Source organism: Rosa chinensis, chromosome 2 (genome assembly GCF_002994745.2).
Source record: "Rosa chinensis cultivar Old Blush chromosome 2, RchiOBHm-V2, whole genome shotgun sequence".
In the NCBI taxonomy this organism is placed as follows: domain Eukaryota; kingdom Viridiplantae; phylum Streptophyta; class Magnoliopsida; order Rosales; family Rosaceae; genus Rosa; species Rosa chinensis.
This window is the reverse complement of record NC_037089.1, coordinates 51,794,424-51,811,155: the sequence shown is the minus strand read 5'-3', so window position 1 is coordinate 51,811,155 and position 16,732 is coordinate 51,794,424. Positions and strand designations below refer to the sequence as shown.

The following is a 16,732-nucleotide window of genomic DNA, read 5'->3' as shown; positions in this document are numbered from 1 at the left end:
GGTCCAAATGGTACTTGAATTATCTCGCCTTATAAACTTCGGTACATCAAGTTTCAGAAATGTCAGAACGGTACATGAGATTCGTATCCCGAGCAAAAATATGTACTTGGGGTCGTTAGCTCCATTACGGAGCTTGCCAACTAGCAATTTTTTAAGGGTATTTTTGTCATTTTATGTCTCAATCTTCACTAATCCCAGCCATGTCCTCACTCCGCCGATTAACCCATCTTCTCATCTTCTTCCTCCTCAAGCCCATCCACTTGTTCCAACCAGTTTTGAGTCCAAGCCTCTGCTGCCGAACCACTAGCGCTAGGCCACCCACCACCCCTAATTCTGTTTCGCCACCCATTTCAAGAAGCAGCAACATCTCTGAAAGTTCATCCATTGGCCAGACTCAGCAGTCGAAGGATCAGACTCATCACATTCAAAAATGGTGGGAGGAGTATGGAGTTACTGTTGGTGACGAGTTGGACTAGCTGGAGGAGCAGACACTGCGTAAAATGGGTAATTGAAAGAGGCCATGGATTGTTTGGCAATGGAGTCCCAATTGAGAATTGGTTGGCACTTTCTCGAGTTGGGGGATGAGGGTGGAGGCGTCACGGGCACTATTAGAAATCCGGAGAAGAGGAAGAGAAGAAGGTATAGCAGATTGCAGATTGGGAATGAGATTTGATGAATGGTTGGCATAAAAACAACGATATGGGCTTGGAAAAGAAGAGGATGAGGGATTGTCTTGGTAGGAAGGAATTGGACTTGGAAGGAAGAAGATATTGACCCGGCAAGAAAATCCAAAATCAGAGAGAAGACGAGAAGAGAGCAAAGGCTGGGAAACCAAGTGAGCAAGAAGAAGAGTGAAGAAGAAGATAAGAAAGAACAGAGAGAGAGAGAGACGAGGAAAAAATGCTTAGGTAAAAAAATTAATTAAAATATGAAATGACGAAAGTGCCCTTTAAAAATTGCCAGCTGGCAAGCTCCATAACGTAGCTAACGACCTCAGGTACATATATTCAGTCGGGATACGAATCTCAGATACTGTTCTGACATTTCTGCAACTTGATGTACCGAAGTTTATAAGGTGAGTATTCTCAAAAGAAAAAAAAAAAAAATTTATAAGGTGAGATAGTTGAGGTACCATTTGGATCAATTTCCAATTTTTGTAAAGAACGCCGTAAAAGTCATACTTCTAACAAAAATTTAAGGCGTGTTTACAAGGCACGCTGTGTCTGCTATTCCAGTGCGCGAAAACTTGGCCGAAAACTTCCCTCCTTTGTAAAAAAGGAAAAGCCAATCTGAGAAAATACTCTTCATTTCGTCACACCTCACCACGCCTCTCTCCCTCCTCCGTCTGCAAAACCCCCGACGCCTCCGCCTCTTTCTCTTCCGGCCTCTGCCTCTGCCTCTCCATCAACCTCAATTTTCTCTTGAGGGATCTGTAGGAACCCAAAGCATCAAATTCGTTCACCAGGATTGTCTCCTTCAGTCGCGCTCAATCTCCGTAATGCTTCCCGATGCGAGGTTCGAGTCTCTCCTTCTCTTTCCGATTTTTAATTTTTCGAATTTTGTCTCTCTGATTGGCGCTGATTTGGTCCTGTTCAGGAATTAGATTAGGGTGTCCTTTTGACGACTGGTGCTAAATTTCTTCATGTTAGTAATTCCTTGCATTCATTTCTGGTTTCCCTATCTAGTTTGTTAAATCTCACATTTAACTTTTTCATCACATTTAAAGCTAGGATATGAGCTATCTATGTTAGATCAAAAGCTAGATACCAAGACTAGGTATATGAGTTTCTATGATTAGGATAGTTGATCAAAGAATGATGGCAGTTGATCTAATGACTTACAGCAGAGAGCTGATTCTTTCCGCTGTTCGAAAAATTCATTTTGCTTTATTTTAACTTTTTTCTACAAATAAAAAACGATCAAGGGGTCTTAGATTGTTTGACTATATTTTGTTTGACCTTTGAAGATTAGGGTCTTGTAGTTTGGATTGCATTGGATCTGCATATTTAATCTCAGAGGGAAGTTCAAATTCTCCTGAAGCACCTGCTAGTATAGGAACTCAAGATGCAACAAATTCGGAAATTTCAAACAGAAAACCTAGAGGTAAGGCAAAGGCATTGGACAAAGGAAAAGTAATAGAACCTGTTGAAGTCGAATTCAATGAAAGAAGTCAGCCTTACGGGAAACATGCAGCTAGATTTGCTACTTTCCTTGGTGTCACAGCAAGAGAACTAGTGCCATTAACAATTCCCTCCTGGACTGGGAAAGCACTCTCAGATGAATTCAAAACTGAAATCTGGAAACACATCACTGTAAGTTCCCTTTTAATTACAAGTTTGTAACGGCTTAGTATATTTTTGTTTGTACAAAAGTAGTGTTTTATTGATCTAATTTTCATGTGTAGACTTATTACATTGTGGACGAGTGTCACAAGAAAGTAATTTTTCAAAGAATGTCTAAGCTTTGGCGAGATCATAGAAGCTTGACATTAAAAGAAGTAATGAAGCAAGCTGAATTGGTAGGCCTACAAACAGCTGCTGCCATGTGCAAACCTGATAATATACATTCTATGGATGAGTGGTTAAGGTTTATCAAATCCAGGATGACTCCAGCGTTTATGGTAAGTGTTTCAACAAAGGTTTCCCTTGACTGTTACTTGCTTTCTTACTCACTCTGCTCTGGTTTATCTTGGATGCATATGAAAAATTTACTTTCACTTGGTTTTGTTCATAGGAAAAGTGTGAAAAGTTTAGAAGGATGAGAGAACGAAAAACTTTACTTCATAGGACAAGTAGAAAAAGCTTTGCCTGCATTGAGGATGAATTGGTAAGACTCAACAAAATTTCATATGTTCTATGAATGTGAATAATCGAAGTGATCTCCATAATTTTTGTTTCGTAGAAGCAAAAGTGTGACAAACCTGATTCAATAACAAGGTGTGATGTGTGGCTTCATGCTTATGAAGCAAAGAAGAAGGATTCAAGTGAATATGTTGAAGATCCAGAAGTAGTGGTGAGTAATTATGCCATTATTAATTGCAAAATTAAGTTTAAAATCTCGCCAAAGTTTAGATGAATCTGCATTGTTACAAACCTTAAGAGTCTTGCTTATTGTTCTCTTTATTGGGAGTAGTTCAAAACTTGAAATGAATGATGAGTTTGTATGGTCTGCATTAATTAAACTGTAGGGCTCAAATTTGGTTGTTTTTGTTGTATCCCAAGAGTTGTCCTGAGTTCCCTTGACTATTATTTAATCTGTTGTTTCTCTGTTTGTGTATTGTGAAGTTCAAATCTTTCTATTTTGTTTGTTTCAGTGCCAAATACCCACTCGTTTGGAGCTCTGAGCAGTAACCTTAGATGAATTAAAGCTTTTTAAAGTACATATGCAGATTTAAGGCCTAGACAAACACGAAAAGGAAGCTAACTTTTACAATTAGAATGAAGCATCCTAGTTCTGCGAACACCAGCACCATCTTCATCAAGCAGATGGCTACATAAGCTGGGAAGATTTAAGTTTAATTTGCTACATGTGCTTGTCATGGTTCTAAATTGTGGTTGTTTAGATAACGATCAGCACTTGAAAACTTCCATTCAAGAACTACCTTTGCAGTTAAATCTTCTGTGGTCATTCTCCAACATTCTGGCTGTAGGTTTGTAGAAAATCCAAAAGGGTTGTGGCATTTTGTTTCTACCTATTAATTTATACATTTGTTGCTGTATTTTTCAGAAACAAGTCAAACAAAACATGGCAGAACAAGTGACTTCGCAAACTCATTCTGTCAACGATGATGCTGTTTCTAAAGTTTTAGGACCTGATCGACGAGGGCGAGTACGTGGATATGGATTTGGAGCACTTCCTTCGAAGGTAGATGGTCAAACATTTGTGGGTAACAAAGTTACTATGTTGGAGAATGCACTATCTGCTACTTCACGAGAGCTGCAAGGGTTGAAGATGATGGTAAAATATCTTTTAGCTCGATCAGACGAAGGAGAGAAGAAGAATGTAAGTATTCTGCCCAAAATAGTTCATCTATTATTTCTGTTTTATACGTATAGTAATGTTATTGATATTTTGTTTATTGTAATAAAAAGGAAACCAGCAGTAGTGCTCAGCATTCTGCCACTGCGAGTGCAGAAAGTAAAAAAATAAATGCAACTGTTAGAAGTTCTAATAATGATAGAGCAGAGAGCAAGAAAAGAAAACTTAAAGATGGTAGAGTTGGAGGTTCTGAACAAGAAACAAGCAAACAGAGTAAGCAAAAGACACATGCAAGTATTCTGTCAACAGCAAAAGAACAGGAAGGTGGAAGTCAAGTAATGTTTGTTCCTTCAATGAAAAAATTGAACTTGTTAAGTTGGTTGGATAAAGATGAAAAGATTGTTGCAACTGCTGACCTTCACTCAGAGGATCCAAACGAGAAAGTACATAGTGTTCCTCTTGGTCCTGGCTGTTGGAAAGTTTGGGTGCGCGAAGTCTCTCATGACATAGCTTTGTTTCGGCCAACCCAAGAGTTCTGTACGCTTGCTGCAGCTAAGGGAAGCACAGTGGCTTGGCCCATAAACTTCATCAAGTTACTTTAAAAATGTGGCTATTCGAGGTAAACTATTCTATATCGCTACACAAGTCATTGTGAGCTCGTGGTTAATTGGTGCCAATGTTTCTTATTAATTGAGAATAGTTTGATGCAATCAGTGATGATCGCTTTTATGATTTCTGATTTATGGACTTTTAGACTCTGAGTGCATATTGTATTGTTAGCATTTGTAAATCTCATTTACATCTCTGCCAAGCTGTGGTAATGCTATCAAGTATTAGACTTGTGGTACATAAGGTTACAAAAAAATTGTGAAGCATCTGAAAACATGGGAAGCATTTGAAATGCAGTAATATAATGTAGAATAGCTTTTAGATACTTCTTAGTCATGATTAAGATATTCATCTTGCTCACTGTATTGGAATGATGCACTTGGTGAAAGAACTCATTTTCTGAGGGTGAAGTTGCAGCAACAACTAACCATTATTAGTTCTAACTAAATTGAACTTAGACTTGTGGTTGACACTGAAAAGGTTTTGTAGGTGGAGATATAACAAACTTTATAATTCTATTCAGCATGTTACTGTCGCAAGATGATTTAGGATTGTGTTTTTCTTTGGTCTTTATTGGGGTCTACATGTGTCTTGAGTCTTTGACTTTTTTTTTTCTTTCAACTTCCTGTCGTCAGGCTTCTCACTCTTCCAGAAACTCCTACATGTGATCTGGAATGCAGTTCATAGATTCAATGTGAAGTAAAGTGCAGTTATGGTCCTGGAAGTTTGAAGTATATGATCATGAACTTACCACAACGGTTTCAGTTGAAGTGCAGGTTGGGTGGTTTGTGTATAACTATGAAATTTGTGGATTCATGACTATAGAAGCTACATTTGTGGACTTAAGTTTATTTAATGGAATTGCTACATTTGAAATTGTGAATATAATTTAAGTTGATCAATATAATGGATAATTTTATGAAATGCTCATTTTCTTGTCTATTTATTTGTGGTTGCTTAAGTTGATGTATTGTGAAATGTAAATAAAAGGCACTAGAAAAGGCTGAAAAGCTCATTGAAATGGAGAAAATATCCAGGAAAAAAACCACTAGTGTCTGTGGGAAGCCCAATTGCTTCCTACACTCAGATTTAATTTCAATGGCATTTAAGGGGAGCCGCATTTGGTCTCTCCCCACTGAAAGAAAAATAAGTGTGAATTTTTTTTGTGGTGCTCATTCACATTGATTTTCAGTGCCATTTTCACATTCACACAAACGACAATGTGAAAAGTCACTGTTACAGATGTCTGTATAAATAATTTATTCAAATATCAGTAGAAACTAAATACTTGGTACATACGCTGTGAGAAAATCTAGGCACACTGAGTTTAGTGAGTAATAGTGCAAGCATGTTCTTATGTAGAATCCAGACATTCAGTTCCCACACTAATGTCTGTATCTACAAATTAAAATAAGTGAAAATCCATTGATTTTTTTCTTCTGTGTGAAAGTCAATATTTTTAAAATCTATGTGTTTTGCTCTTTTCACTAATAGTGGTATCTACTTTTGTTTTATTTTAATTTTATTTTATCGCTCCCACCTTAAATTTGGAATAAGTGCTTAAAATTTGCTGACACCGAGTCTAGGCGATGTCGGAATCAATCCTCCTAGACCACACCTTCTCTATATGGCTCATCAATGTCTTCGTACATTTGTACGTTTAACCAAGAAAATAATCAATGTAGGAAATGAAGTGTCAGAATCAATCTCCTTAAAGACCACACCTTCCCTATATGGCTCATCAATGTCTTTGAACAAATCGACAATTAAAGAGGATATGTACGTTGAGAAATTCTTATGTAGGGCAAACGTATCACGTGGCTAGTAGGGTTGCCCAATCAATGAACATGCAAGGAGGTGTATTGGGTATTTCATTTTTTTTTTTTTGAAACAAGGGTTGGTGCGGCCGCCCTCAGGCCTTGATTGATGAAACTGATGAATACAGGGGGGGACTTAAGGCTTGAACCCCAAATTACAATATAGCTCAAGGGGACCTCCCGAATAATAACAGGAGTCCCCACTACTAGCATGTATTCGAACATGCACCAAGTAGCAAACAGTGTCATAACGACTACTCCATTTGCTTTACAATAATGGTGGCATATCGGAAAATTAAAGCAATATCATAAAACCAATAAAGTAGCTTTCCCAATATGCTGATGACTAGGACTAAATCCGCCGACACGAGGTTTCATCCTACCACTAAGAGGTTGCACCCAATTAATGATTTGCTGCCTCACTAGGGCAGACAAGGCATACTGAGTATGCAACCTAGTACAGAGCCCACATGACCTTACCACGAGTTGGCAGGAATTTATTGGTAATCGAATACACCTAAACTTAATACAAATTATTAAAAATAAATAAAATATATTATCAGCCCACCAGCAGAGGCCCAAGGACTGAAGACAGGCCCACGACCCCTGCCAACCTTGATTGTCAACGATTCTTCGTCTGAATCGCGGCATCGCAACTGCTGAACCACTATACCATCGAACCGTAGCTGAAACCATTGGCCGGACCACGCCACCTTTGACCCTCGCCTCCGCCGAACCACATAGACGTCCAAGCTGGGTCGTCAAAACATAGTAATATTGCAGCGCTCCCAACAAGTAGGGTCATCCAAGCCTGACTGCCATTGCGGACGAATTGCAACCGGATCCGAATTGCCCCATCGATTGGGAATCTTGTACCATCCCAAGCTTTCACATCCTCGGCCAAAGGTGATTAGCCTTTCTGGGTATGATCCAGGTCGGCGGTTGCCGACTTTCCCTCGATCTCGACGTTTTCAAATTGTGAGAACTCCCCCAACGAATGTCCTCATCTCGACCTGTACTCCTCTCCTGACCTTCACTGGCGGACTGAGATACTATACCTGCCCGTCCGACGACAGCGCCCCAAAGATGTGCCTCCAGACGGACCATCAGAACACAGACGGGTATTTCATTTTAATAAATAATGACAGTTTCGAAACAAATTTAAAATTTTGTGGATTTTGATTGGGCTACCCCCATCGCCACGTGGAAGAAATCAATGTTGGAAATGAAGTCCTCACTTGAGAAATTATTGCCTCGATACTAAACTCACACGCTCGTCTATTCAGAGTGGGTCTATATACTAAACGAACTCAATGAAGTAAGAGATGCATGCACAAAGTTAATGGATTGCAAACCAAAAAAAGTCCTGGGACACAACTTAGAGAGCACCGAGAATAATCTATTGATATTTTTTGGGTCTTAAAAAAATTGTCGTTTTTGATACTCTAGGGCTGTGTTTGTTACACAGGATTGCCATTGCCCACCTTAATTTCTATAAGAGTCCTGGACTCCTCTAGCTTGGCTTATCCTATTCTAGTACTTGGCTCATGTTTGGTGATGACAGGACTATCATTGATATTTCCTCTTCAATGCTGCAAACTTCTTCAAGAGTTTAATCATCTCCAGATGAGTGTTCCTGTGAAGTTCCTCAAAATCTTGGTGAAGTTCCACTCCGGAAGCGAAGAAAGCCTCTCCGACTCCACAAGGAACCGGCAGAGATCATTCATCACCATCAGAATCCCACCCTCATGCGCGCCCAATTCCAAAAAGGAGATCAACTTCCCTCCCTTTGTCTCCCTCTCCAATCTCATCGCCGCCCTCCATGGAAACGATCAAAGTCAGCACCGCTGTCAAACACCATGTTTCAAGGTTCGAATCCACGCCACAACCAACCACAGGTGGATCTGTAACAAGATCCGGACAGATCCAATCACACACCCAGAAACCGGATCGGGTTTGTAGCCCAGCCACGAACCCGGCCACCATCGTCAGCCGCGAAACCTCGACCTGTGCAGAAACCACCTTGAACCGAAAGTAAGGACGATGGGATCCTCTCAGGCCCCCTCTCCGATCACCGGACACATTAAACACCCGTCCAGCCTCATTCGAAGCAAGTCGGCGAGGCCAGAAGCCAGCGCCAGTGCCGACATGCATCCGAAATGAAATTGGGGGGGGGGGGGGAGAGAGAGAGAGAGAGAGAGAGAGAGCAGGGTCGTGAGAGAGGGAGAGAGTGAGAATGATGAATAGTGGAGTAGAAGGAGTCTTGCACAATCCCATGGTTTTTGGTGGGTTTGTGGTAGAAGGGGTTGGGGCTGCTGTTGGGACTGTGGAGTCTCATTAAAAATAGTCCCCCTTGCTGCCAAACATGAGATAACTGGGATTAGACTAGATAAGGATGTCCAATCCCATCCAATCCCATGTAACAAACACGGCCTAGGGGTTTCTAGAGTTGGGACAGTATGGAATAGTCTCATGCTGGATATATTATTTTTTTCTGGGCTATTGCCTCCATTGATCCCTGCTGTAATGTTTATATAGCATCTCTGAGACTGTTCTAAACTATGCCACCAAATGGAATATTGTTCTTTAATTGTAAGGCTAAAGTTCAGAAGACTATGCAGAGAAATATGATATTCTGGAATAAGTCTGGTATGGAACACAAAAAAAAAATGTAGATGGATCTCGCTCTTCTAGTGATTGGAGGTGGATTGTTAACATATATGAATTTAGTGAATGAATTAGTGGATCTATGGTTAATTTTGGGAGATAAGTAATCCAAGCTGAAGTTTACATACTCTTTCACAGTTTACAGCTTGCTACCTCCCTGCATATTAATCAGTTGGTTGAATTAGACTTGCTAATTAGGTAAGTCCCTTGCAAAGTGACAAAGCTGAACTACACCCCCCCCCCCCCCCCCCCCCTAGCACTTTTTTGATGAATCATTTTCAGTTCTTGCACATAAAACATATTCACAGAGAAGGTAATATGGTAGTTGATCTTGTAGCTAAAGAAGGTAATATGATAGTTGATCTTGTAGCTAAAGAGTGTGCATCATATTGTGGGTGTATGCACCTTACTAATTCTCCCAATCTGGTGATTGAAGGCTTTGTTTGATAATATTCTAGGGATTTCTACAGCTATGACAATCTAAAATAGTCATGCTGGCTAATTAGTTTTTTCTTCTTCTTTTTTCTAAACGATTGCCTCCGTTTTGTTTTTTTTTTTTTTGTTTTTTTTTTTCTGAAATAATATCATGTTGATATAATAATACTTAGGCCAGAAATGACAATTACATATCCTCCCTCTACCATCTATGGGTAGATAAAGAGTTTGTGGTAAACCATAACGATACATAGATTAGGTCCGATCATTTGACGGTACCCATGCTCACTTATTCAAGAAAACCTATAAACTATGTTACTAAAGACAAGTAAATAGGCATAGTTCAAAAGAAAATAAACTAAATTTTCTCCTTGCCCTTAACACTAGGGCTATGAGGTTTACCCAGGCATATCACACTTAGCACTTCTTCAGCAGAAACCTTTTTAGTCTTGGGGGAGTTCTTGTTCTTTGAACCCAATGGTTTTCTCATCTTTTTCTTTTGGTCCACTTTGATTAGTTGCATAGCCTCTTTTGGGACACCTTCCTTAGGAACCAAGATTCCCCCGGAAGCCTCAATCAACCCTAGGGATTTGGCAGAGAACTTGGTGTGGAATTCTGAGACTTTCAGCTTCTTTTGGAGCATCTCTCCCTATCACTCTCACCAAAGAGAGTTTTTAGCTTTTTTGAGGACGTGTATGGTAATGATGGGCTCTCTTGACGGTAGACTGTTTAGGCTCCACAGGAATCAAGGCTAATGCATTGTTTGGTGCTTCAGGCCTTAGATCTTCATTCCTGATCACAATAGGAAGACAAGGTTTGTGCATGCATGGGGTGCCAAACAAGTTTCGGGCAATAGGTGGCAGTATAGGTGTCTGCACTCCCTGAAAACAGAAAAAATCATTTTGAAAGCGAAGATAAGAAAAACCTGGGAAGTGGGAGGCCAAAGAAGTCCCAATATCAGCCTATTCATCAGTATTGGCCTGCGCACCTTGTGCACCACTCATAGGGCAAACCCCTTGTTCATGGAAAATCAGATTGCAATCCCTGCACTTGGCATGTAAGTTCTCAAAGAAAAAGGTGATTCCTTTCACTACACCAGGCATAATTTTAAGTGTCTATTTAAGAAAGAAGGGTTGAGATAGAACATGCGCAACATGAACCCTATTAACCAAAAAAAAAATTTGATTTGGGCACCCACGTCTCCTCCCTTCTCTTCTTCCTTCTTCACCGGCGACATCCTAATATAGGAGAATCATTACAACTAAACTACAAACTACCTCCTCTTACTCCTTCCCCTACCAGTCGATAACCCCTCTTCATCCCTTAAACCCTAAACCTCTATAAACCCCCTGAAAATCAAATTCTCCAAATTTCTCACTCTCCCCAATTCTCCAACGATGGGCTTCTCGACCTAAGCATACCCTACGCTGACCTCCCGCCGCCGGACCGCTCAACCCGCGCAAAGCTAGTGACCAAGGCCCTCGAGCTCGGCTACTCCGGCGTCGCCTACAACCGTACAATCAAGGGTGTCATGTCCAATTGGGACCATTGCTCCATCCCCCTCCTCACTTTCCCTTCTCTCCACAAACACTCACCTCACTTCACCTCCTCCGTCAGCTTCCACCGCAACCTCCTCGGCGTCCCACGCGCCACCCCTTTCAGCCAATACATGCGCCTCACTGTCTGTGTCGAAACCCCTACCCAGGATCAGGCGCTCAATTCCGGTAACCCCGTTTTGAAGACCTACGATTTGGTGGTTGTCAAGCCCATGAACCAATCTGCTTTCGATCAGGCATGTGAGAAAGTGGGAGAGGGAGACAAAGATAGAAAGAGAGTGCAGATCGGGGCTTTGCAGGGCGGGGCGAGAGAGAGAGAGAGAGAGAGAGAGAGAGAGAGAGAGAGAGAGAGAGAGAGAGAGAGAGAGAGAGAGAGAGAGAGAGAGAGAGAGAGAGAGAGAGAGACGTGTAATTAATTAATTAAGTTAAGGGAAAAACTGTCATTTTGCTTTAAACAGGGTAAGTGGGAATACAAATTTGTTGCTTGGATAAGTGAAATAACTTTGACCAATTTTGGTGCTTTGGGTCAAGGACCCTAAATTGTATTCTGAGCTTGAGGAGAGAGTCTGTTAGACCAAGTAGCCAGTTGAGTGGAATGACCGAGATGAACAATAGAATCAGCTAGGAAATTCACCTCTCTTTAGATATGTTTGAATTCTATATGCTGAAAAGGCTTAGCTATTATTTGAATATCAAAAAGTAGAGTTTTGATTCTCCAAGGAATAGTAGAATGCCTATTGATACAGTCTATCAGGATTTAGACTGTAATGACAAAGCCAGAAACTGATGACGTATTTTGATGTTATGACTGAGCCATCAAAATTTAGCTTAACATAAGAAGAGATAGGGGCTTTCATTTAATTGTGTATGTAGTTCTGTTTTTCCTTGTATAGAGTCTTTTATTCTAGTAAAGTATTGATTAGTCATTGAAGTTATTTGTTTTTTTTTTTTCAGTTTATTTAAGACCTGTCACTTACTAAAATTAAAAACAAGACTAATAGATATAGTAGAGAAGTTACAAACATTTGACTCTATCACTTTATAAATAATTTCGAGCCAAATTCAGTACATGAGAATTACAAAAGAAAATTGTGAGATATTTATATATATATATATTTTTTCAAACAACATAGTAATAGTTATAAATTTGATTGATGCAAGTATCATTTCTCTTTATAAATTCATGAACCAATTTTAATTGTAAGAGCTTCATTTTCATACTTAATATGAACACCTTTGTGACTAAAATCTCCTCACTTATGAAGTTAACCAATAACTAATCAAAGGAATGTGGTCACTGTGGATGCGGTCAGACTTTGTTGATCCTTTACGGAAACGTTTGGGTTTATGGGGTCGAGGAGGACGGCTGTGGTCGGTGCGGATGATGGTTGTAGGTGGAGCTAAGTGCGTGATCTGATCTTGGCGACGGTTGTAGGGGTGGTCAGGTTGGCTAATTGGGTGGCTGGGCCGATGACGGTGGGCGTTGACGGTGGCTACCAAGTTGTGTCGTTGGCGACAGCGACTTCCAAGTTGTCAATTGTGACGATGATAGTGTTGGTGCTGCGATGTTGGTGTTGTTCTTCGTCTATCGTCATGCTTCGGTCGGTTTGGTTCCTAGTGGTTGGGTTTTAGGTTTTGGGCTAGGTCTTTTGGTCTACTTGGGTTTGGGTCTCCTTTTGTTTTTCTAGTTGGTTTTTTTGTTTTTTTGTTTAGGTTTTTTCTTTCAATAAGTTCACACCATTTTAGAGTTAGTGACTTGGTGGATTTCGTCTCGGTTTATGCAATTTGTGTGTCATTTTTGTCTTTTTTTTACTATTTATTTTTTTGGGTCTGGTTGTTGATTATGTGCGTGTTGGTTAGCCTATACTGGCAGGTGGTGCTTCTATGAGTTTCTTATGAAGTGTTAGGTGTTCATGTGCCACAATTGCTTGATCGACATACCTGGGTGACTAGCATAATATATTTGTATCACACCTTGACCTCAGGAAAGTGACTAATGAATATTCAAGTGAATTATATAACCACTTCACTGGAGTCAGTCATCTTCACTGACTCAAACCAGAATCACACCACTTGGCCATAGTACAATCTTCTAGCCATTTGGTTCTTTTACAGTTTATCAAACTTTAGTTTTCACTTTTCCCCAGTTAGGCCCAATACCTCTCGATTTCAGGCCATCGAGAACACCCCACAACCTCATAATAAGGCCACCGAGGACACCCCGTACTAAGCGGAATCCCGATTGGGTTTTGGGTCTTTCACCCTAGGGAAACTCTGTCCCTCCTTAATTATCCGCTCGAATCCACGAGCCCCAATCAAGTTTAGGGTCTTTCACCCAAGGGAACTCTATCCCTCCTTACTTATATCCCGGGTCCAATTGGATTTAAATTCATTAACATTCACAAAAGTTCTTTCAATTTCAGTTCAATTCTTAGAATCTGTCAGCCCAGCAACAATCATTTTGACACCCAATATGTCAGTTAATTACAACCCAAATCATATACATATTTATATAATCAATCTGCACAAAAACCGTACCCATACATGAAATTGTAGGCATAAGAGAGAGTACAGACCTTAATAGCCATTAAAATGAAATTAGGTAACCAGAAACAATTACCCAATTCTAGTTCTGCAATCTGAGAAGAAACAAGCTATACGTCTCCAATTTTCGAGATCATGGCTGAACAAGCATGCATGGTGTTTGATGGTATTTTCACGTAGAGGTGATGGTGGTTCGGAAGTGATGTACGGTGGAGCAAGGTGAGAGACCGACAGAGAAAAATGCAAGAGTCATGAGGAGTGTTCCAGACTTTTTCTCTCTTTTCCTTCCCTTCTCTCCTCTTCGTTCTCCCCAATTCTTTACAAAATAGAAGATATAAAGGGGGAATGAGTCGATTGCGAAAGAAACAAAGAGGTTGAGAAAATTCTAGGTTTCTCTCCGTAATTCCAAACCCTTCTCGACTTTTTTTTTTGGGTTTTTGTCCATTTACACCATTTTTAGAGATTTTTTTCCTACTTACCCCACTAAGTTTTTTTAATTCTCTCTTACCCACAACACTCTAAGGAGGTCTTCCCTAATACCCCATTAAGATTTTTTTTTGTTTTTATTATTTTTTTAATACCATTTTACCCTCACCTTTGTTACTTAGAGAGAGAGAGAGAGAGAGAGAGAGAGAGAATGGAAGAGAGAGAAACCATAGGGGACTTCGCCGGAGTCCGATCACCGGCAGCCGGAATCCGGTCACCGGCTGCCGGATTCCGGCCAATTTTCGCCGGATTCCGGTGAGCTGTCGCCGGAATCCGGTCACCGGCCGCCGGATTCCGATCACTGGCTACCACCCACCGGAAAGTTTTTTTGCCCCCAATAGACGTCTATTGCCCCCTAATAGACGTCTATTGCCCCCCAATAGACGACTATCAGCCATGTATTGCCCCCCAATAGACGTCTATTGCCCCCCAATATAGGGGCAATAGACGACTATCAACCATGTATTACCTCCCAATAGACGTCTATTAACCATGTATTGCCCTCCCAATAGACGACTATCAGCCATGTATTTTTTGCCCCATAATAGAGGGGCAATAGAGGTCTATCGCCCCAATAATTTATTGCCCTCTAATAGACGTCTATTGCCCCCAATAGACGACTATCAGCTATGTATCTCCCCCCAATAGACGTCTTTGGCCCCCAATAGAACTTTCGGTAGCCGGAATAAGAACTAATCTTCCTAAAATTAGACAGATAAAACTTTGATTAAAGAAAAAAATGAAGAAATTATATCAATTTTAAAACGTCTATTGTCTCCCAATAGACGTCTATTGCCCCCCAATAGACATTTCGATTACTGAAATGAGAACTAATTTTTCTAAAATTACACAAATATAACTTTAATTAAAGAAAAAAAAGAGGAGATTACATTAATTCAAAACGTCTATTGCCCCCCAATAGACATCTATTGGGAGGCAATAGTCCAACAACTCAGCCATTTTGGTTAAATTTGCATTATCATCATCAATGTACCATTTGTGCAAAACAGACCTCCAAGCAATAAAGTCATCATTGTTGTACATGGAGCTCCGCTGGCGAACCCGAGAGAGCATGTCCAAGCTGATTGTAGGGTAATGTGTGTAGCAGCTGACTCTGCAACCAAATAGCCTCGCAATTGGGTAAGTGAAGGCGTATCCACTGGTGTCAAAATAGTAAGTTGGAGTGAACTTGGTCAATGCTTCCCATGATAGATACACAGAGCCCAGGCTCTGCCCAATCATAGTCAATCTAAGGTACGTTGCTTCCTCGATCCATTTCCGCTTGTACAGATACACTACCTAATCAATTGGATTAGGTATCAATGGAAATTGAATTAGGGATATTGATAGAGTAGGAAAGAGAGCACTGTACCTTGGATGGGTGAAGTAGTTTGACTCCAAAGCGATCGACGGCTCAGGAAGTGAGTGAGTCAGGGGAGGAGTCGTGGTCGCCGGTGAAAATGACGCAGTCAAGGTTGGGGTTTTCGTCCTGGATGGCTTTGACGGTACACCAGAGCACTCTCTCGCCGCCGCCGCCGTCTTTGGTATAGGGGGGAAGAATGCGACGGCGTTGTGGCGGTTGTTTCTGGTGGTGGAAGAGAGAGAGCGCTGCCGGAGTGAAGAGAGAGAGCACTGCCGGAGTGAAGAGAGAGAGCACTGCTGGAGTGAAGAGAGAGAGGGAGGAAAGAGAGAATGCATCGTGCTGCTGGAGAGAGGAGTTGAGTGGCAATGTTGTAGTTTGTTAATTAAGCTGAGGGTAAAGTTGTCATTTTACTTTAAATGAGGTTAGTGGGAATAAAAATCTGTTGTTGGGGTAAGTGGGATAACTTTGGCTTATTTTGGGGCTTTTGGTCAAGGACCCTTTTTTTTTTCCCAACTAAATTCTAAATTCAAGGACTTTGTTAAAAACTATATTATATTTTCTTAAAAAAAAAAACCGGGTTATCACAATTTCTCCCTTTGAAGAAGAGGTACTTTTAATTGTATTAGGCACTAGAGCGTTTAATTTTTATGAAATAGTACATTGTGTATCAATGTAGGCCTAGTTTGCTTATTTGGTGCATATACTATTCTGATTTTTGATTCAATGAAAGTTTCACCTGTCAAGAAAAAAAAAATCAAAGGAATGCCACCTACTGATATGCACTCATGGTTAGTAGTGGAAACTTCTTCTACTTTATTTGAATCGAGTAAAATAAATCAAAAAACCTAATTTATCAAAAACTTGTGTAAACCTTGTTAGTAGGGATGGCAATGGGTAGGGTAGGGTAAGGGGATTAAATTACCATCCCCATACCCGACTTCATTCCCCATCCCCTTACCCGCCCCAATCCCCGTAATAAGAAACTTGGGATTCCCCGTCCCCGTCCCCATTGGGGATCAAGTCCCCGTACCCGCCCCAATCCCCGTTAACAATATTACTAATTTATTATATAAAAATTCATTCAAATAATTATCGATTGTAAACTATGAAGTTAAAATCAAACGTCAACATAAAATATTTTTTTTTATTTCAATCAAACAAAAACAAATATAAGTCTCGCTTAAAAATAAAAAAATAAAAGTTTGCATTCGACAAAAAAATTCCACAATCAACTGCTTAGTGTAACCTAACAACTTACTCATTCACTCGAACAAGGT

The 16,732-nt window shown here is 40.4% G+C and overlaps 1 protein-coding gene across 3 annotated transcripts; it reads left to right on the top strand.

Annotated features, from left to right (window-relative positions):
- Positions 1–26: 26 nt before the first annotated feature.
- On the top strand, positions 27–5,511 carry LOC112189387. 3 transcript variants are annotated; one of them, XM_024328714.2, is made up of 8 exons: positions 27–1,515; positions 1,972–2,312; positions 2,405–2,620; positions 2,734–2,826; positions 2,902–3,012; positions 3,727–4,002; positions 4,092–4,597; positions 5,223–5,511. In XM_024328714.2, the coding sequence occupies exons 1-7, from the start codon at positions 1,509–1,511 to the stop codon at positions 4,578–4,580; spliced, it is 1,533 nt and encodes a 510-aa protein (XP_024184482.1). In that variant the 5' UTR covers positions 27–1,508; the 3' UTR covers positions 4,581–4,597; positions 5,223–5,511. The 3 variants fall into 3 exon arrangements, with proteins under 3 accessions (XP_024184482.1, XP_040371231.1, XP_024184479.1); XM_040515297.1 differs by having other exon boundaries at positions 1,967–2,312; positions 2,905–3,012; XM_024328711.2 differs by having other exon boundaries at positions 29–1,515; positions 1,967–2,312.
- The last annotated feature ends 11,221 nt before the right edge of the window (positions 5,512–16,732 follow it).